This window comes from Solanum tuberosum, unplaced genomic scaffold, assembly GCF_000226075.1.
Source record: "Solanum tuberosum cultivar DM 1-3 516 R44 unplaced genomic scaffold, SolTub_3.0 scf00017, whole genome shotgun sequence".
Taxonomy (NCBI): Eukaryota; Viridiplantae; Streptophyta; class Magnoliopsida; order Solanales; family Solanaceae; genus Solanum; species Solanum tuberosum.
This window is the reverse complement of record NW_006238943.1, coordinates 2252604-2273315: the sequence shown is the minus strand read 5'-3', so window position 1 is coordinate 2273315 and position 20712 is coordinate 2252604. Positions and strand designations below refer to the sequence as shown.

Here is a 20712-nt window from a genome sequence, read left to right as displayed (position 1 = left end):
TTTCTTTACAGCACCAATTTAGATGAAAGTATCAAAAAAAAACTAAGACCTTATTCTCGTCTGCTTTTTCACACCACTATTCTTTAGATTCATGGATCTATATCATAAGACTATCGATGACAGCAGTAGCTTGTAAAGGCCCTACATGATTTCAATCTTTTTTTATGACCAACTTGTAAGTCAAAGTCAGCAGCATCTATATGTGGTAATTAGTTTGAGAGGAGGGGGTGAGGAAGAGAAGGATAAAAGCTTTTGACCACAGGAACACTACCAATATTTGTTCAAGCTTTTGACCATAAGAAAACTACCAATATGTGTTCAAACTTTTGACCACAGGAAAACTCACTACCTTACCCAACATAATGGCCACTGTATAAAGGCACATGCAGATATAGTAGGGACAGAAGTGGAGAATCAGAAAAGGGAGTGTAAGAGAGAGAACCTCTTCGGCCCGCAATGTCCAGTACTGGTCATTTATGTTCTCTATCTTCTCACTTGTTGGAAATATCTGCATGAAAGCAATCATTAAAACAAGAGGTAAATATAATGGAGACAAAGACGATGTCTACAAACAAATATATCAGTTAACTGTTTATATTATTTGTAGACTTCAACAGTTTCTGAGCTTATGTCATAACGACTAGGACTTCTCCAGAGGCAAATATTTCTGGCGACAAAATAAGAAGACCTAGCTAAGAAGTATAAAATGAAGCAAATGTTGAAGGATTGAAATCAATACCTTATAAATTTTGTGGTAGAAGACCTCTAGCAATCGTAATTCTGCATCTGGCTTTGAAAACTCAACCTGTTATGCAGCACAGTAGAGTAGCATCAAGTAAAGCTAACAAAATAGAAGCATCAATAAAGGAGAAGAGTAAGTTTTCAGTTCACAGACAAGTTGAAACTAGGCAATAACAGACCAAGTTTACCATTTTACCTTTGTCTTTAGATCATTAATTACATCACCAACAGTAGATTGTTTTGGTAGTCTGATAGTGTAAGTGACCACCTACAAAGCGAAGGAGGAGAAATTTGAGTAATTATAAAAGAAAAAATTCAGAAGGAAAAAATCGTGCTCTCGGTTAGAGAAAGGTAAAAGAGTAAATCAATGAAAATCAGAGCAGCATGCTTACTTCATCTTTGGTAGCATGATGAAAAGCTACTTTTAAGGTTTTTAAACCTTGCAATTCTGGCAAAGGAATGTCCAGTACTTCATAGTACAAAATATCAGATGTCTGTCAACAAGTAGTTAAAATAGTTAGACTTTCAGGAACTAATGCTCATAATTATTAGTCAATGTTACACTCACCTGATTGTAGTGGACCAGCATATCTCCAAGGGTGTCTACACCTCTGTACTTAATTGGCTGGGGTTTAGGTTGCTGAGAGTAACAATTATGGGGTGTGAGCCTTATTTTAGATGGATCATCCAAGCCAAGTCGCTGAGCTACTCTTTCCACAACTTCATCATATGTATTAATCTTTGACCTTTTCATAACAAGAAAATGTTTGAGAAAGTAATAGTGATAAAACCTTGTGGTAAATCATCTACTCTACCTTTATAATATATAATAAAAAGAAGAAAAAAAGAGTAAGATGACATCATTAGCATATGCAAAGTTTTAGAACATACAGCTCTAAACAGAAATCATCCTCCTTCAACTTTTCTAAGGATCGGAAGTGAACAACCTGTAAGACATGTTATAGTAGATCAGAAAATAATTAACAAAGAAATAGTAAAGCTAAAGACAAATTCCAGTGTCATATTTCATTGGATATGGAACAGAATAAGGACATCACAAAGTTCCTTTTGGAAGTAAGGTCTATTTATGCTTAACCCATCTCATGTACAAATTTCTGTTCGTTATAAACAGAACTCAACTTTGTTACCAGGGAACCACAAGTTAAAACTTTTTTTTAGATAAGTAATAAAAGTGTATTATTGATGTAAACCAGCAAAAGAGAATGTTGGTAAATAGTACATCCAAAAATAGTTTATTTACAGTGAATGCAAGGAACAAAGAATCAGCTATGGCCTCCGGCTTTAAAACAAAACCAAAAAAGATAGAACTTTGGCGATCGAATTGAAACTAACCCATTAAGGAACACTTAAGTTACGTATAACATACTTCAAAATACATAAATATATGTAAGGAAACAGGAACTGCCTATTTTCTCTATTCAAGTAAGGTTTACATTTTTTTATCGTCAAAATTTTGAGATATAGACATGGTGACATCCATGTTTTGCTTCTAGTGGTAAGAAACATCATACAAGCCACCCCCTTTTTCTTTATCATCAAATTTCAGTAAACTACTTTTTTTCTTAAAGGGAAGCACAGTGCACAAAGCATCCCGTGTTAGCAGGGTCAGTGACCAAATCTAAGCAATCATTTTTCGTTGCAACACTAATTAAAATGTTTCATGGAAATTTGAGACTGAGTTACTACAAAGCTTCTAAACAAAAGAAACCACCTCAAACAACGTAACCTTATAAGATATTAAAATTCAGCAGCTATGCCTATCAAAAACTTCTTTAGCAATTTACGGAAAACTCAGCAAGTTTTCTCAAAACATCTCTCTCTCATCTATTAAGTTGATACAAGTAATCTGAGCGACCAGGGCCACTACCAGCAATATCTGTTATCCATTACCAGCAATGTTGAAAACATAACTAACAGGACAAAATGGTAGAGAAAACTAGATGATAAATCTATACACAGATTACCTGGCGATTTTGAACATACTCCAGGAAAGAAGGAACATCTGGATACCGTAACTTCTGGCGACTTTCAGAAGAAAGGGATTTCTGATAGCATACTATATCACCATCCTCAAGCTGCACAGAAATGAGTATCAGACAAATCAATGAAATCTCCTGCCACTACACACTTAATGGTAGTTTAGGTATACCTGGTTCGTTCGGAAAGCAAATTTCTTGTCGATGGGTTCACACAAGACAATCGGTTCAAATTTTATTTCCTGAACAAAATTAAGCAAAAGTCAGATTTAGCACAAATGAACTAGTGAAATGATCAAACATAGTCTCCTTAAAGATAGTTAGAATTGCTCTAGGCATTGTTAGGTCGCCAAATTATGGAAAGCGATTCTGATCCAAAAGCAAACTAGAAACGGTAAAAAGGAATTAAGATCATATGAATTCTATGACATGTCGAGATTGCATAGGATACCATCAGGAAATAAGCTCCTAGACATATGTTTGGCCCACACACAAATTGGAAAATGGAAGGTAAGATTTAAGATTGTAAAGGAACCAATCAGGAACATAAGCTTCTAGAGGAACCAGAAGTTTGACCACATAGTGGTCATTTTGTTTTAAGCTCTTCCTTTGAATTGGAAGTCCTATCACTACAGTCCCTAACAATATCTACCGTCTGAAATTTTGTAACAAAAATTCTAACCAATTTGGTCTTCTTCTGAACTTCAGTTTAAAGCCTTAAGGTTCTGGGTCCGCACATATAACGATATTCTACATTCCTATTGTTGTTTAGCTATAAAGGAATTGAATCTTCTGTTTCTCATGAACTGCAAACGAATCTAAACCAAGGATTTGATCAAAAAACCAAAAAAAGAGTAAAATAACAACTCTTAAAAGCCACCACTTCGACAACTATAAACCAATGACGAGGAAGAGGGGCGAGTCCATAATAAGAGCCTGAAGGAGAAAAGCCAGTTCTGCGAAGAAGAAATGCCAAGACATTTTACCATTTATTTAATCTTGGACCTAGGCACAAGCAAGTGCAAGCATATGTGTTAAAGTCAGAAAATCCAGATACTATTGGCTGATGACCAGCATAACAAGGCTGGAAGGGAAACAGCTGTCAGAGCAACTGCAAGTTCTGGAGTGGCATGGATGCCTATCTAACGCATCTCTAAAACTTCTAATTTCCAAAAAAGTGATGATACTCACTCAATGACCATCAATAATACCCAGAGATGTTCTAGGAACAAACCTCATATAGTTCAATCTCTTGATCAGGGGCATAGCCAGCCATTTCATTTAGTTTGTTCAAGATTTCAGTTGGATTACTCGTTCCCTTCACAAAGAGTCTTCCAGCATACCTTCAGTACAAGAGACAAATCATCAATCAACAAAAATAAATGTTTAATTAAAATGGACATTAAAGAAGATAATTTATATTACCTCAGCTCTTCTTTCTCAGGATCATAAATCTTGAAGAATAGCATAATATCATCTTTAGTCTTGTCAGGTGGAGTGATGTGTCTCAAGTCCTTGTAATTATGCACACGCTATTAAATAATGCTTGATAAAAAGAAAACTTTAAATTAGCATTTCACCGGAAAAACTTGTGAAGAATATTTTACCAGTCCAAGCTCCACTTCCAAGAACAATTTTAGCTCTGCATTTTGAACCTTATTTGACACTTCCCTCAACTGCCCAACCTAAATTTGTGTAGAACTTATCAGGTAATCGAGCAAACACAGAGATCTGTCAGCATGACTTTAGATAGGGGTTTGTGGGATCAGTGATGTCCTGATTTAAGCCACCTTAACACAGATGTCACACCTTTTGAAGTTATATTGTCTTTGCAAATTATAAATAAACATCAGCATCCCATGAAAGACAGCAAGTCTTGGCACAGCAGATAGATTGCTAAGGAGACAGATCCTTTTTTCTTTGTTTTTTGGTTAGAAAAAAGGGTTCAGGTTAAGTTTAAATGGTGAAATGAGGAGTCATATAGATGACCCCAACTTATTTGGTACTGACACATAGTAGTTGTTGATGTATACAGGTAAGTTCAGTATTCACCCTAGATTTGTTGGACTAGGTTATACAACTTTAAGTCTCCACAAACCCTAGATGAGGAGTCTAATGTATGGAACATCCGGTTTAAGTCAATAAACATCATGGTAAAAGGACAGTTTACTGGATCTGTCTAATAATTTAAAGAGAAGTATTTACAGTTTGAGCTTCTTCGAGATGTGTTAATGGCCGATTTGGACGATATGTATGATTCTGGCGCTTTGCCCATAGCCAAAAACGTTGAGATTGCACCGGTACACCAAATTCTTTGGCAACCTCCTCCTGCATGCAGCAACATAATTAGTCAACAGAGGCATTGTAACCACTACATCTAAGCTTGATTCCATGTAAAAAGTTTAAAGGCCTCAATAGTCGAGACAGATTTCAAATAATTTTCTATTTTCATAAGTCAAGACAGATTTCACCTGCTTTAAAGTCTAAGGAAGTGAATCGCAAAAATATAGATCCCTAACCTAATGTTGCATCAATAATGGACACAAAAACACAGAACTAATGTTACTTAAGGGCAGCCATAAGTCAAAAAGCCAAAACAAAGACACAGATGGCTAGGGCTAATCAAAGCATAGGTTTAAGAAAGCTAACTTTTTCTCCACACGTACGCCCACCTCTATAGTAGTGTTTATAAAAGCTCAGTGTTAATTCCTGATAAATCAAGATACACATGACAACACCTAGGAACAAAAATAGAGATACAGCTAAAAAGAATATCATGTTACCTTAAAAATGCTAAAAAGTGTCTGCTTCTGAATGCGAAAACTCCTAACTTTGTCATAATCCACTAAATCAAAATGTATGTCCTTCCCAATCTGCTGTCTGAGGTCTTCATCACGAGAAACCTGAAAAGGTGATGTGTTAGGTACAAAAGTTCTCACCTTAAACACCACCCTTTCATCCCAGTAATCACTGAAAAAGGTGGAATATTTAAAGAAAATACCTTTATAATTGTGTAAAGGTGTGCCTCTGCTTTCTCCTTCTTCTTCTGCTCTTTCTCTTCTTGTTCTCTCTTTAACCTTGCCTATAACATGTTCATTAGTCTAGTCAGCGGCAAACCAATAAACAAATGCAACAACATAAAGTAAAACAACTCATGTGGCAGTCAGCATCTTACCCTGACATGCTCAGCAATGTCCTTCTCATCAACATTACACATTATTTTCTCTTTGTCACTTTCCCGAATATAGACCAGCATGTAAGCATTTGAGTACTTTGTAAATTTGAAGGGAGTATTATTGAATCCAGGATTTGTTTGTGGCAACTGCTATATAAATTAAAAAGAGACGATAAATGAGAAACAACTCAGCAAATCTGCAATCAAAAGAAAAGATGTGAATGAGTAAATCAGGAATCACCTCTTCTTCTCCTCCATACTGCTCTTCTAGAGCTCTTTTCACATCTTCTTTAGTCACACGTTCATCGTCAAATTTATACCTGGAAAAATCAGGTTAATTTGAGTTATGTGGAAGAAAAAGATACATGTTGAAACATAGTATATATTTCAATCCAAAGCACAAAACTTTAGAGTCCCAAAAATCCAGGTACCTAAAAGTACACTATTAGCCAAATATTGAATCATAAAATACTCATCCTAAAAAATTCTGGACTAAAAAGTCAAGAGGCCATTAGTAGATTATGCCATGGCAAACACAGATATTACCTCACAAGGAGTATTTCATGCACCACAACTATAAACAACTTTATTAGGTCCGTTTGAACACAAAGATTACCTCACAAGGAGTATCTCATGCACCACAACTTTAAATAACTTTATAATTACCAATGATTTAAGCATTACAAAGAAATTATTCCAACAGGAATAACTCCTGTGAGGTCAAAGGGATCTCCAACAACTAATCACCGGAGATCAGAAAATTAAGATTAAAAAGTAGTCACTTGTCTGAATTAGAACCAAAATTTGAGCCTTCTCGCTAGAATCATAAATTTAAAGCAGTTTTTGATTTAACTAACACCATTTTTCTATTTCACACATTTCGCTTAGTAGCAATGATTTTAATTTCCTGGTCCATTAGTTCTTTTTTCATCTGTGCCTTTTTTTTCCCACTGAAGTGTGTTTTTATTGCAGTTTGCTCTCAAACAGGTGCCAACCTTGCCGCTTTTGTGTTCTTTTACGAAAACCAATCACTACGAGTAAATACAGGCTCCTCCGAAAAGTTAGCTACAAGTTAGTGCTAGCAGGTGCTGATCTAATAGGTTGGCAACCAGTTTATATGAGTAATCTTAAAATCATATACAACAAAAACAGTTTTGGCTCTATACAGACTAAAGGATGATAAAACTGTAAAAGGTCCCAAGCTAAACTCAATAAAGTAACTGCCTTAATTAAATGCGAATTCTTGTTCGAAGACTGTCTAGTCTTTCGGTCTCTTTATCATTACAACAAATAGAGGTGTCAATACCCATCAGCCCTGGGGATTTCCTGCATTTTTTTAATATTTCTCCTCCAGAGAACAGCTTAGGATGCCTCCAAAGAAGCATTAAGTTGCATCCCCGGGTTTGTAGCACAGTTAGAGCAAGAACTCATAAGTTGCTAAATACAACTGGATGTACTATAATTCAAAGGCCAAAGGTATTATCAGGTGAGGAAACAAAAGAAGAGTAAATGGCTTTCAGGAGGAGGAGGAGGAGAAGACACAAGGCATGAATCCTTCAGCTCTCACGTGGGTCATTTGGAAAGAAAGGACCAGGTGAATGTTTGAAGGTATACATCCTAGCTGTGTACATTTGAGGGATAACCTCTTATTTTTAGTAAATTCTTGGTGCACCTATGAAGTTTCTGCTTCTATTGAAGATTGGATGCCTTCGTGTAGACAACTAACTGTTTGTGTAGCTTATCTACTTCTTGGCGTACTGCTAGTAGCTGGGATTTAATCCCACATTTTTTACATATTCAATTAAATTACTATACCTTGTAATGCATGACGTTGGCGTAGAACTGAAGCTTGATACACAGGTCATCCACAAGAAAGGAAGTTTCAAGTATCTTGGGTCGTTAATCCAAGGAAATGGAGAAATCGACGATGTTATCACACAATGTATAATCCCTCCTCATCAGTTTCTTGATGAGTTCTTTTCTGTGATTACAAAGTTACCTTTTTCAAAAAAAAGATATCACATAGTGTATTGGTGCAGGACAGATGAAATGGAGGAGAGCCTCAATAGTCTTGTGCAATAATAATGTACCACCGAAACTTAAAGGCAAGTTCTACAGATGGCTAGGCCGACTAAGTTGTATGGGGCGGAGTGTTGGCCAGTTAAGAATTCTCATGTTCAGAAGAAGAGAGTTGTGGAGACGAGGATGCTCAAATGGATGTATAAGCATACTAGGAGAGATAAGATTAGAAATGAAGATATCCCGAACAAGATGGACGTAGCCTCCGTGGTAGACAAGATGATGGAAGTGAGGCTGAGATGGTTCGAGCATGTGATTAGGAGATGCACAAATGCCCCAGTGAGGAGGTGTGAGAGGTTGGCAGTGGTGGATTTACACTTTGTTTGGATGGTTGTTACGTATTGTTTCATGTGTGGTATTGTATTGTATTGTATAGTATCCTAATGTATTGTTTTAATGAATAAAGTTAGATAGATTGTATCGTGCCGTCGTTACATAATGTCACAAATCTATAATCTGAAAGATAAACATACAAAAAAAAAGTAGGGTACGGGGTAGAGCTACTATGAAAAGGTAGGATAAAAGATGAAAGATGATTATTAAAAAATAAATAAAGATAAAATGAGAAGAAAATATTAATAACGACGCAATTGCACCAAATCAATCGTTACACAAAATTGGTCTTTTCGTCCTTACCTAACGATGGATGTAAACAATACGATACAATAGATTTTAAGTAACAATCAAAACAAACATTGTATTTAAACTAACAATATAATACAACAGGTAACAACCATCCAAACAAGGTGTAAGCACACTCAAAATTAGAGTGTTTTGATCAAATTTTAATACGTATTATATATTATTCAAACTAACAATACAATACAATACACTGGGTAACAACCATCCAAACAAGGTGTTAAGGGAAGGAAGAGGTAGGCTGAAGAACTATTGGGGAGAGGTGATTAGACAAAGGACATAGTGCATCTTCAGCTTACCGAGGACACGTAGATAGGAGGGTAGGGAGGTCGATAATTAGGGTAGAAGGTTAGTAGATAGTTGAGTGTTGTCTCTCTTTACTGCAGGATAGTCTTGGTGCACCATACATGTTTCTCCTTGCATACTGGTAGCAGTAGTTCTATGTCTCGTAGTTTCTTGCCCTTCGATTTCTGTTATTGCCTATTGTTTCTTTGCTTCAGTTATTACATTATTTTGTTTGTTAGTGTCCTTTTTTGAATGTTATGTAATGATTTCTCTTTTTGCTATGTGTACTTTACTTCTGTAATTTGTTTCTTTTTTTAAAAAACTGCTTTGATATGTGTTACTTGAGCCGAGGGTCTTTAGGAAACAACTTCTCTACCTCCCCAAGGTAGTGGATAAGGTATGCGTACATTCTACCCTCCCCAAACGCCACCTGTGAGATTACATTGGGTATCTTGTAATTGTTGTTCATTAAATTATTACCTTATTGAGAGAAATTAAACAGAAGAACAGTAACGTGAAGATTTATGGGTGGCTATTAAAAAGCAGAATCTCAAAAACATTGTTAAAGGATTGTCAACTACTAGTCTACTATCACTTTTATCTGCCACCAAAAGGGAAAAGCAACTTAACATTAATAAGAAGATAGCTTTATGAAAAAAGAATACAGCTGTCCTTGTCAGAAAAATAAAAAAGGATACATCTGTTGAATGCATGATTCTATCATACAAAAAGTTCAGGAGCACAGATACAAACTCAGAAATGTTTACCATTGATCTGAAAGAGTTGGCCTTATGAAAGCATAATAGTGCCCACCATGCACACCACCACTGTGGACTAATACGCTGCATATGGAAAAAAGTTCCCCAAAAAAAGAAAAAGATCAAGAGGCCAGGCAAATAAATGAATGAGCTAAAGAATTTTATGTGAATTCATAGCTCAAAATATACACAAGACACTAAAGTAGTGGACAATCTGAGAGATGATTTAGGCATGCAGAAGTCTGTTTTAAACTTTTAATAGACTAGGCCAAGCATGGTTGTGTTGAGCTTCATAATCAGGAATTACTGGCTCATCCATAAAGAGCATATCCAGTTGTCATAGCATCGCCCTTTATTATTTCCTACTTAACAATAAATAGGACTCAAAGCCAAAACTTCAATGTAGGAACACACACACACACAAAAGAGACTGAGACATTCTCATTCCCAAGTGAAATTGGAAATATTTAGATTAGAGCAGGAGAACCTTGTATTTTAGGCAGTCGTTCACAGCTGTAGAACTCTAACTAAATTTGGAAATACTACTGAAGTAAAAATAATATAAACAGTGTAAAATCCTTTGCAATCCCTGAAGAGACGGCCAATTCTTGAGTAAGGTCATTCACAGACAAAACAAGAAGGATGAAGGCATGCACACTTACACAGGACAAGCATGTACTTGTTTGTTTAAATCAAATGGCTGAAACAAAAAATTCAAGTGAAATGCTAACCCATTACCACTGAAAAGGGTGACATAAGAGAAAAAAAATTAAAGGAAGAGTACTTAAAAATAAAATAAAAAATTCTAAATGCCCCACCCTATCTAGTGATGTTGCAACTCACGACTTGTTGAAGACAAGTAATCCCAAATTTAGAAGCTATCTGCAAGACATGTAGACTCCTAGACTAAATGTAAGTAAACAGACCCTATTTTTCTCGGGGACGAATTTAAGGGCCCCCATTAACTAGCATTTACAGAATTAGGAGTCTCATCGAACCGAGTGGGAAATAGTTATACATCTAAATTATATGCCTTGAACTGGAATATTACATTAACATTTTAGCACAAAAAGATATAATGAAGACTTTCTTGAGCATCTGATACCTGTGAAGTGTGTAAAGGTTTCTGACACTTCCATCTGCCTCAGGTGACAAGTATTTACCATTCTCTCTATCTAGATCGAGTTGCAGAGGGAACTCATACCTGTCATTTATCTACATTGCATCACCAAACAATAAAATCGTATCAAATGATGAATATCAGTAATCTGACAAGTACTTTTGCTACTTTTTTCTGTAACTCTCATCCTATTGATGGTACTTTGTCTAACAGAGGGCCTAGAAGGATACACCTTATGTGCAAGGCCATTGAACAATTAAAGCTACAAAGGGTGGGTTAACTTTGAAGAAAAGATGATTGTATTTAGAAAATTCCTCTTACATGCATCACCAATGGTTACACACTACTTTAACAAGAGCACCACCATATTGACCAAGAAATGCAATGAACATTGAATAACACTTGCAGAAAACAATCAAAATATCATTAAAATGCTTATTGGAAAAAAATAACCTAAAGGTATACCAGAAAAAGAAAGAAATATTCTAAAGAACTACATATAGTTCATGCACCTACATTAGGCTTTGAATGACAGGGTCATAGTTAAGTTTGGGAAAAACGCCATCAAATTTCTACTAATTGTCTAGAGGCAACTACAAGCAACTAGCTGTTAAACCCACAATTTTATAGAAAGGTTTAGACCTAGTTTTATAGGGGAATGAACTTTGAATAAAAAATTAAATGAACAAGGAAGCCCCAATATAATCAGGTTTGTGTTATATGAATTTCTAAAGCATGTTTGATAATGCATAAACAGCAGTGCCACAATAATTTGCTTTTCTTTTTCTGCTTAACTTAGGGCCCTGTCTGGACATGTGATATGGAATCATGATCTGAGATCTGATTGATTTTAAATTGAAGTGTTGTTTGGACATGCAATTTGAATTTTTTAAGACATATTTTTTCTTATAAACATGAAAACCCCAGCGAAAACTATCAAAAAATCCTCAATTCTTATACAATCTTACCAAAGAAGTAAACCATAGTTCATAAACAAGATATTGGAATATCCTAAGGCGCCGCCGCATCAATAACCCCATATCTCCATGTTCCTTTTTATAAATAGATGTCTGTGATTACAAACTTTCAAATACACATAATTTTATAAATACCCACTAGTCAACAATGGTAGTAACTAGTTATTCTTTAATATAATCATTTCACATGGTACGGACAATCACTTCACCCCGAGCATGAGTCTTTTTTTGTAAAATATAAAATGACGGATCTTTTTTTACAAAATATAAACTTATGGGTCAAGTGTTACATTTTTAAAAAAAATGAAATCGTGATTTGGAATCCCAAATCATGTTTTTGGAGAATTGGGGATTTGAAATCATGATCCCAAATCGCATATACAAATGCTGATTTTGAAATCATGACTTGACATCACATGTCCAAATGCAAGCTTAATGTTCACTGGTTATTTTCCCTTTGGTTGTAAAAAAGCTTCTTCTCAACTCTCACTTCCCACAATCAATGCTGCAGCCCAATAGTCCTTCCTATTTTATTTATATTTTCAACTTGAGCCTGCACATAAGCAGCAGGATAATCCTTCCATCCTTTTTTGGTTTCCTTTTCTGGACGGAGGCTGCAAAGAGCAGGTTATGTACCTGAACTGATACCGTACTTGTTTTCTACATCTCTTTAAGAACCTCCAACTCATTGCTTCTATCTTTCTAACCTTAGCAACCATTTACCCCTAATTGTGAAAACCATTGAGGGTAACAACTGAATACTGCAAAAGTTGTATTAAATAAAAGCATTACTAACACTTCACAGCACAAAATATAAGCTGTTTTATCCTTTTTGATGACGATAAGCTACTTTATCTCTTGAGAGGATAAACAGAAGAATACTACCTTTGATGATATATATAAGCATCCAGAGGTACACTCTTCAAGCATCATTAAGTAAATTAACCTCAACATGAAAGTACTGGCAATCAATAAGTACACCTTTTCTCTAGATTTCATAAAACACGCTATGGTTCTGTGATTAAACAATGCAAATGTATTTAACCTACTGATGTCAAGAACGAGAACTAGCTTTATATGTCAAAACTTCTTGAAGATGAACAAGAAAGATCTGAATGGATCCATCATTTTCATCTGAGAGTCATCATATAAATGGAATGAACGAATAAAACAAATCTATTTCATTATTCTAACAGAAATTTATACCATTATCTACAGAACTTTTACTAATGACTGCTTTGCAATATGACTAAAGATGTGTTGCTGCCGGCTTGCTTTTTAGATGAGAAAAATCCTAACTTGCTTCATTAGAAGATCAATCCCTCAGACTGACCAATCACATTTTGTTTTAATTTTGTGACCTTCCAACTGAATTTCAAGCTCTGATGAAGTCCTAATATGTTTTCCCATTATTTTGGGCTGATTTTGTGATTTGACAGTCTTCTTCTGTTGTTGTAACCTTATGTTTGAATTCTAAAACTGTGTACACTCCATGCTTCCAATTGCAGGGCATTAGAGCTGAAGAACGGTCTTCAGCATGAAAATTAGCTATTGTGGACCATTAAAAAATTGGAAATTTGCTGGACCTTGTTAAAACTGACCTTTACCATAGTGTCCCGCGAAAAATCATATTCAAAGCGCTTTAACTGAAGCTGCAGGACAGGGGGGAAATCCATAAATAAGACACCCTTCTTAGCATCCTGAAACAACCAAATAGTAACATTAGATAAGTGAACCTAGGAAAAATAGCCTAAACCTTCAATGGATCAACCAACTGGAGAAGATAAAAAGAAATACGAGACAATGTTGCCAAATGTAGTTGCAGCCTTGCAGCTTAATTTTATAGGAACTTATGCGAACTTTTCCCAGAGTAACTAAAGGAGCACTTGGAACTGCAAGACTAGTGTGCTATCTTACCTGCAAACCATATTGTTCCGCATGGTACTTGTTATCGCCCTCGAGACGTTCAACTTCAACATATTTATCAAAAGAAGCATAAACATCAGCACAGCCTTTGACATCAAGCTGAAGATCTGCCACACACAATATATACAGAACACCATAAGGTGCAAAACTTAAATGGTTATAGAAGACAACATCAGGAGCTTGTCTGATCTACTAAACCATAAAATGACTCCTTTCTTGTAGATTTGTAGTCCACATTGATGCACTCAATATAGTTCATATGGTGCCCTTCAAATAACTGCTGTATAGTGCCTTCCACAACAGTACCCTAACAGCAGAAAAAGAGTGATCATGTCAATTAGAAATTACTGAAGCACCAATAACCAACTGAAGTTTGATTTACCTTCATTTTTTCTTCAAGCTTTTCACAGAGAACACGATTGAGTTCTTGCACATCATGCTGCAAGAAAGAATCATATGTATCCCATCCAAATGATTTTGTCAACTCCTTTGTTGCTATACTGTTGTCACTGTACTGGAGCTTATAGAATAAGCTTTGCAACGCTAGAGGGATACTAGCGGAGGGCATATCATTTTCAGTTGTAGGCATGTGGTATACAGCCTGAATTTAAAATCAAACTTCGTAATCAATTAATACAAATTTAACAATCGGCCCCATAATAGAATGGATAAAAGGTAGCTAACCTTCCTGAAGTAAGGAATATGGTAGAGAGTTTGGAGAAGTGAGTTCATATAACAGGTAGCTCCTTGGTTCTTCAGTCCAACAAAGCCAGTTTCTTTTTTTGAGTCATACGACCAATAGTCAACAATTTTTCGGACAGCTACCTCAGCATCAACAACACATGTATCATCAACAAGATAACCTTTGTTTGGATCATATAGTTCACCAAGTGGCATAAAGGATGTGAAACCCCAATCACTTTCTCTTGCATTGAATTGGTGTTGCGTCTCTGTAAAGCATGAGAGAATAACATTTATATAAACCTACTAGACCATAAATGCAACTATGACAGTTTCAAATAGTTGTGGGCTTAGCTGAAACAGCCTGACAATAACAAAATCACACAAACTGGAACTAGCCAAAAAAGAATTATGTAAATATTTGATTCTGCCTACATTTACATTATAAACAATCATATACTGCCTAAGAGCTCAAACTCAAAATAACTAGAGATCATGCACCTATTGCGCAAGTGTGGAATTTTTCCACTATACTACTATTACTGAACACTTGCAAAGACAGAGGCAACGTGCCTTCCAAACTTATTTTTTCTCACTGAGAGTGATTGGACTCCAACTTTAGAGAAGCAGCTTTGCATGAGTCAATACTACAAGTTGACCTTATCTCTAATATTAGAGCAGAAGAACTTCGTAACAGGGGAGAATGACCTTGCCTCGAACCCAAACAATTTTTGTTCTTCACTGTATATACTTCAAGTTAGGACTTGATGGAGGAATCAATCGACTCCATACAATGAAGAGATTTGTTCAGCACCTAATATAGCTTCAATCGGTAGAAAAAGGAATCAAGACCTAAACAAAGTATACAATCCCCAGTGATGAGGTATTTGTACAGCGAAACATACCTGGTAAGCTTCTATGCCTGAAAGGAGTCTAACAGCTCCAAGATATATTCTTGGCATTTTTCAGTGCTCCTTCTACACCAGTAATATACACTTTCTAAACTTTACATGAGAGATATGATCCTTTTCCCCTCTAAATTCTACAATACAGTACTTAAACATCGACAACAAAGACATTAAAAGAGATGCTAAATTTGGTATCCAATCGATTCAACAGGTCATTCTGTGACAACACAGTTTCTTTTTAACTTAAATGGGGAGAATGACATATATCTACCATGCTCAAAATGACGGGTAAGAAAGATTTTCTATTCATTCACGGGAGTCTTTAAAGCCACAACCAATTCCAAGCACAAGAAGTTCAGTAACCACATAAATGTTGTCTAACTCATACCCTTTTCACCAAAACAAACATTTTTGCCACCAAAAAGAACTTTGGTTGCAACGCAGATCTCACCTAGTCTCTCTTACAGAAGCAGAAATAAAAAGTTAAGGAAAATAACAAGAGACAAAATTTACTTATCAAGTTCAGTGGTGGTGGTGGTGGTGTTCTGTTTTTTTTTCTTTTTTATTTTGGTGGTGCCACTCCCTCCGTTCTCTATCTGCTAATTTTTCCCTTTAGAAATAATCAAATATGTGAGTCACATGACTGTCAAAGGACCTTAGTCCCATAGTTTTTATAATACCTATCTCGAAATAGCAATACAATACAAGATGAGGTCCCACCCATGCTACATGTTATATGTTGATTTTAATGTGTTAATTGACGAAATAAGCAAGGGTGTCAAAAAAGCTTAAACTATGGAGAAGCACTTTAGAGAGTGAGGGTTATAGGAGACGTAGAAGTAAAACTGAAAACATGCACTGTGAGTATGTTATTCATAGAATTAAAGAAGATGATTGAAATGGGGAAGTGTTATCAAAGTGTTACATTATAGAATAATGCCTACCAAAGTAAAAGTTAAGTTTCATAAAATAACTTTTTCACCGGAAATGTTAAATGTCATAGTAGTTAGAATTAGCTCAGTAAAATAAATTTTGGCAAGGCCCATTAGCTCTGTTGGTTAGAGCGCCATGCTAATAGCGCAAAGTCACAGATTCGAGACCTACATGGGCCAGACTTAGTTGATATTCTTGCCCCAAACTCCACTTATGGGATTACAATGGTGTGTTGTAATGTTATATCATAGTGAATGTTGGGCTGCTAAAGTCCAACATATTCAGAAGATGAATGGTGCAGAGATGTAAATGCTAAGATTGATGTGTGGTCATACAAGATTAGATAAGACTAAAAATTACCACATTCACCAGAAGGTACAAGTAGCACATATTGAGGATAAAATGAGAAAAGGTCGTTTGAGAGTCGAGTGAGAGTCGAGTGAGATGGTTTGGTCATGTCTACGTCGACCTACAAATGCACAAGTTCATAAGTATGAAACTAAGGTGAGCGCAATTGTTGAAGAGATATTAGATAGACCTAAAATTACATGGCAAGAAATTGTCTCAAAAGACCTACAATTTCTTGGAATCAATGTGGACTTGGTTAAAGATAGGGCGCAATGGAAGAAAAAAATCCATATAGGTGCTATCTACTAGTTGGGAATAGGTTTTAGTCTTGTTAGTACATTGATTTTAAACCTTATATTTTTCTGGGAGTATTTTGGCCTATCATAGATTTATATGCCTGTAAAAATATAATGAAATTTTACTATTATAATTATTTTCTTAATATATATTTATTATGTTTCACTTTTATTTTTATTTAGTACGATGATAATATGAGTTAGCTTTAATGGAAAAACATGGTTAGTGAGGACTCATATAGCCAACCCTATGGGACTGAGGTGTAGTTGTTGTACTATCTCAAAACAGCATAACTTCAAGAAATTCAACCAAATATGTCCCATTGAATCAAGGGCCAGGTTTTTTTTTTGTATTAACTTGCACACAAATGCAAAGGAAGAACTTATGGTTGCACTGACATGCTTTCGAATACGGAGGCAGAATGCTAAGAGAGTAACAAAACTAGCTTGGCTATGTATATGGTAGTTTTCCTTCATTGCGTTTTCTTGACTTCTCATTTCTTAGGTTCTTTACGAAGAACCAATAGACATCATTTCTGTTCAAGAATCAGTTACACTATTCTTCTCTTCCTATCAACAGAAAGTTTCTTTTAACCTCTGAAGGAGGAGGACCAAATCGGGTACACTGCTCTACACAACAGAATTACACACAGCAGGCAAAAATGGCAGCAATCCACAAAGCAGCAGAAAATGAAAACAGTAACTGGCAGGCAAGAGTACATAGATTAAAAAAACTTGATATTTAAATTTTTAAGGAATAGAACTTATAACTTCCTATTTACAAATGTTAGTCAAGAGATCCTCAACAAACAGGCCCCACTCTAGAAGCTACTGACCATGACTATAGAAACAAGTTTTTTATTGCAATTCCGTTTTGTTTTTTTTGTTTTTTAGCGGGGGGGGAGGAATGCATTGAGCTGATCAGGTTGCACCAAATACATGGCGATACATATTCACACTTGTCATTAAAATGAATCGGTAGTAGAAAGACAATATGATGTTTGCCTCCTCAACAAAGTATAGCCAAAAGACCGAAAACCAAATTATTCTAGTGGACACTGTTTTGAAGAGCATAAAATATCACCTCTTTTATGGCATACAAGGGTAACCAACAGCCAAGGTCATAGTAGAGAATACAAAAGCATTGGCGCAAGCACACCATAAAGTAAACAACTGAAACTGGTTTTCTATTATCGGCGAGATCATCAGAATTTTGGATTCTTACTGAAATACCTTTTCTGATGGAGTACTTGTTATGAATTTGGTTAACAATTGACAAGTTGAACAGGGCATATCTACTCCACCCGTAAGGTAAATTAGCTGACTCAGCAACATCCAGATACATGGACAGGTAATCAACATTGTTCCCCTTGGGAAAAATTAAAATCCGCCTGGCAAAACAAAAACAGCAGAAAAGAGGTCATCATGGGATTATGGAAGTAGCTTTAAACTTGCAAGTAGCATGGAGAGATTAACAATACCATTTATAGCCACCGACAACAAAAGGGTCAGAGTATAGTTTCTTTACATTCAACCTAGAGAAGTTTTCTATCTTCCAAGTAAACCTTGAAGTTTGAGGATCCTCTGGTGGCTGCTTTTCCACATCATTGCCGGTTTCTGCTTGTGCTAACAAGCAATTAAGGAGGAACTATTAGAAAAAAACTTGAAAACCCATTCTCAAGAAATTAGCATAATATATAGTGAACAATCAACTGATGGCTGAATATCATAAAATTTAGCAGGTTGTGGTTAAGATGCAGTCTGTAATCCTTCCCCGGTCCCTATATCTGCAAAGACATATTCATGGAACAAATGCCCATATGCTACATGAGCACTTTCCACACCGCTTCGGTAGATAGTTAACCAAGGACACTAGAGATGTAACAGAACAGTTAAGATACCCTGGAAACAACAAAGTAGCTCTGGTTTAACTTTAAACAAATACTGCAAAGGGTAAGGAATCTTCAATTTCCCCACACGTCATTCATCAAACACACCATCAGAAAAATAGTGAAAACACAATGATCATACAAAATAAGAACTGAAATCATATATTCCAGCACATATAAATACAACAAACGGCAAACAAAACAGATACTAGGAAATCTGCCGTCTTCATAACCCTTGGATTCTTTAAGGACGAGATTTCACCATTACCAACAATGTACAACTATCACATCAACACATCCCAGCCCACTAGTGATATTGTCCGCTTTGACCCTAGGCCCGCACGGGTTTAAAACACGCCATTAGGGTCTAAGGCTTGCTTCCTTATATACCCAGCATCTCTCCCATGTTTTGTTGATGTGGGATTCGCCTATGGTGTTTCATACACTCCCCTTTAGGGACTCAACGTCCTTGTTGAGATTTGCCTCACCGTTGTTCAAGGTCGCATGCAGAGTGGCACTCATAAGTGATACTATATTTGTCACAGCCCAGCCCACTAGTGATATTGTCCGCTTTGGACCTAAGCCTGCACGGGTTTAAAACTAGGGTCTAAGACTTGTTTTCTTATATACCCAACATCTCTCCCGTTGATGTGGGATTCGCCAAGGGTGTTTCAATAACCATAAAAAAAAATACAAGGTGGAAACATAATTTCCTCCTAAAACTATTCCCTCAATTGATCAAAGGGTGTGGCCTAGTGGTCAATGAAGTGAATCAAGAACTATGAGACGTCTCAGATTCAAATCCCAATAGGTGACAAAAACACTAGGTGATCTCTTTCCATCTATTCTAGCCTTTGTTGGACAAAGTCCGTGGAATTAGTCGAGGTGTGCATAAGCTAGCCTAGACACCACGGCATTAAAAAAACTATTCCCTCAAACGCTTAGAATCATTACAGACAAATCACTTCCTTCTTGCGTCCTTTTCCCTTGCATTTCTCTATTTGCCAATATTTAACCTAATAGAACCATTAAATCCCAGTACAATGTCTCCAAAACCTAGCAATGTCATAGTTGAAAAAAAACTAAAACAAACCCAGAAATTAAAAACTTCAAATTTTACCTTCCATAGGCTGAGGTCCTTCAAATACCAAATCTGAACGCGGAACAAGCATCTCCTCCTCTTCCTGCTACCCCAACATAAGTAAAAAAACGAAATCAACAAAAACCCAGAAGCATAAACACCACCAAATCGATTTTAAAACAGAAAACTAAAACTCCAGTAAAAATTGAATCCGCCAATTGAACATGTATACATGTCTGTATACAGTCTAAAACAATAAACATAAACTAAAAACTGAAATCAACGAAAACCCACAAGCAGAAACAAGCCCTAAACTGATTTTAAAACACAAAACAAACTAAAACTCAAAAAAAAAAAATTGAAACAATCAAACGAACATGTCTGTTTGTACTGACTAGAAAATCATACAGAGGGCAAGAAATACTGAGACTTACATCGGTAGGAGCAGGAGTCATTATGGTCATTCGATGAAGAAATTGAAGAGAATTTTGAGTTAATTAGCTGTAATTTTGAGAAGAAAACTGAAAGTGAAATCGAGAGATCAATTGTAAATAGGAAATCGCCAGAAGCTGGCCAAAGAAAATATTGTTTGCAAAAAGAGGAGAAAGGGTATTTTGGGTAGTTGACATTTTTTACCTTTTTTATTTTATCCATTTTTTTCACTTTAAAAAAATTATTTTTTTATTTTTTTGGTATATTTGATATTTGATTAAATATGCAACGCGGTATACTCATGGTAATTTCACAAGTGTAGAATGTAGTCTGAACAGAATGATGTCGAACCTCGATATAGATAAAGCATTTCAAAGTAGATTTGAAAAGTAAATATATTAGTAAAGAAATAATTTTACAAATAACATAGAAAAATAATAAAAGACA

At 35.8% G+C, this 20712-nt stretch overlaps 1 protein-coding gene across 5 annotated transcripts in view; it reads right to left on the bottom strand.

The window, feature by feature from the left end:
* The window catches only part of LOC102602101 (ubiquitin carboxyl-terminal hydrolase 13-like), a 23649-nt gene extending 3222 nt beyond the window's left edge, over positions 1-20427 (bottom strand). Inside the window, exons 1-27 of one of the 5 annotated variants that reach the window (XM_006340243.2) lie at positions 20268-20427; positions 19873-19939; positions 18345-18489; positions 18097-18254; positions 14382-14647; positions 14080-14298; positions 13896-14004; positions 13689-13804; positions 13373-13471; positions 10780-10889; positions 9684-9758; positions 6155-6233; positions 5914-6063; positions 5740-5820; positions 5522-5641; positions 4944-5066; positions 4346-4423; positions 4164-4252; positions 3973-4081; positions 2912-2980; positions 2727-2837; positions 1633-1688; positions 1310-1487; positions 1134-1235; positions 938-1009; positions 740-805; positions 443-508 (exon numbers count right to left, since the gene is read on the bottom strand). In XM_006340243.2, coding sequence (XP_006340305.1) covers positions 443-508; positions 740-805; positions 938-1009; positions 1134-1235; positions 1310-1487; positions 1633-1688; positions 2727-2837; positions 2912-2980; positions 3973-4081; positions 4164-4252; positions 4346-4423; positions 4944-5066; positions 5522-5641; positions 5740-5820; positions 5914-6063; positions 6155-6233; positions 9684-9758; positions 10780-10889; positions 13373-13471; positions 13689-13804; positions 13896-14004; positions 14080-14298; positions 14382-14647; positions 18097-18254; positions 18345-18489; positions 19873-19939; positions 20268-20297 — 2943 coding nt within the window. In that variant the 5' untranslated portion in view covers positions 20298-20427. The remainder of the gene's footprint in view (positions 1-442; positions 509-739; positions 806-937; positions 1010-1133; positions 1236-1309; positions 1488-1632; positions 1689-2726; positions 2838-2911; positions 2981-3972; positions 4082-4163; positions 4253-4345; positions 4424-4943; positions 5067-5521; positions 5642-5739; positions 5821-5913; positions 6064-6154; positions 6234-9683; positions 9759-10779; positions 10890-13372; positions 13472-13688; positions 13805-13895; positions 14005-14079; positions 14299-14381; positions 14648-18096; positions 18255-18344; positions 18490-19872; positions 19940-20267) is intronic. The other 4 variants (XM_006340244.2, XM_015302909.1, XM_015302904.1 and 1 more) reach the window with 4 other exon arrangements.
* Between the last annotated feature and the right edge of the window lie 285 nt (positions 20428-20712).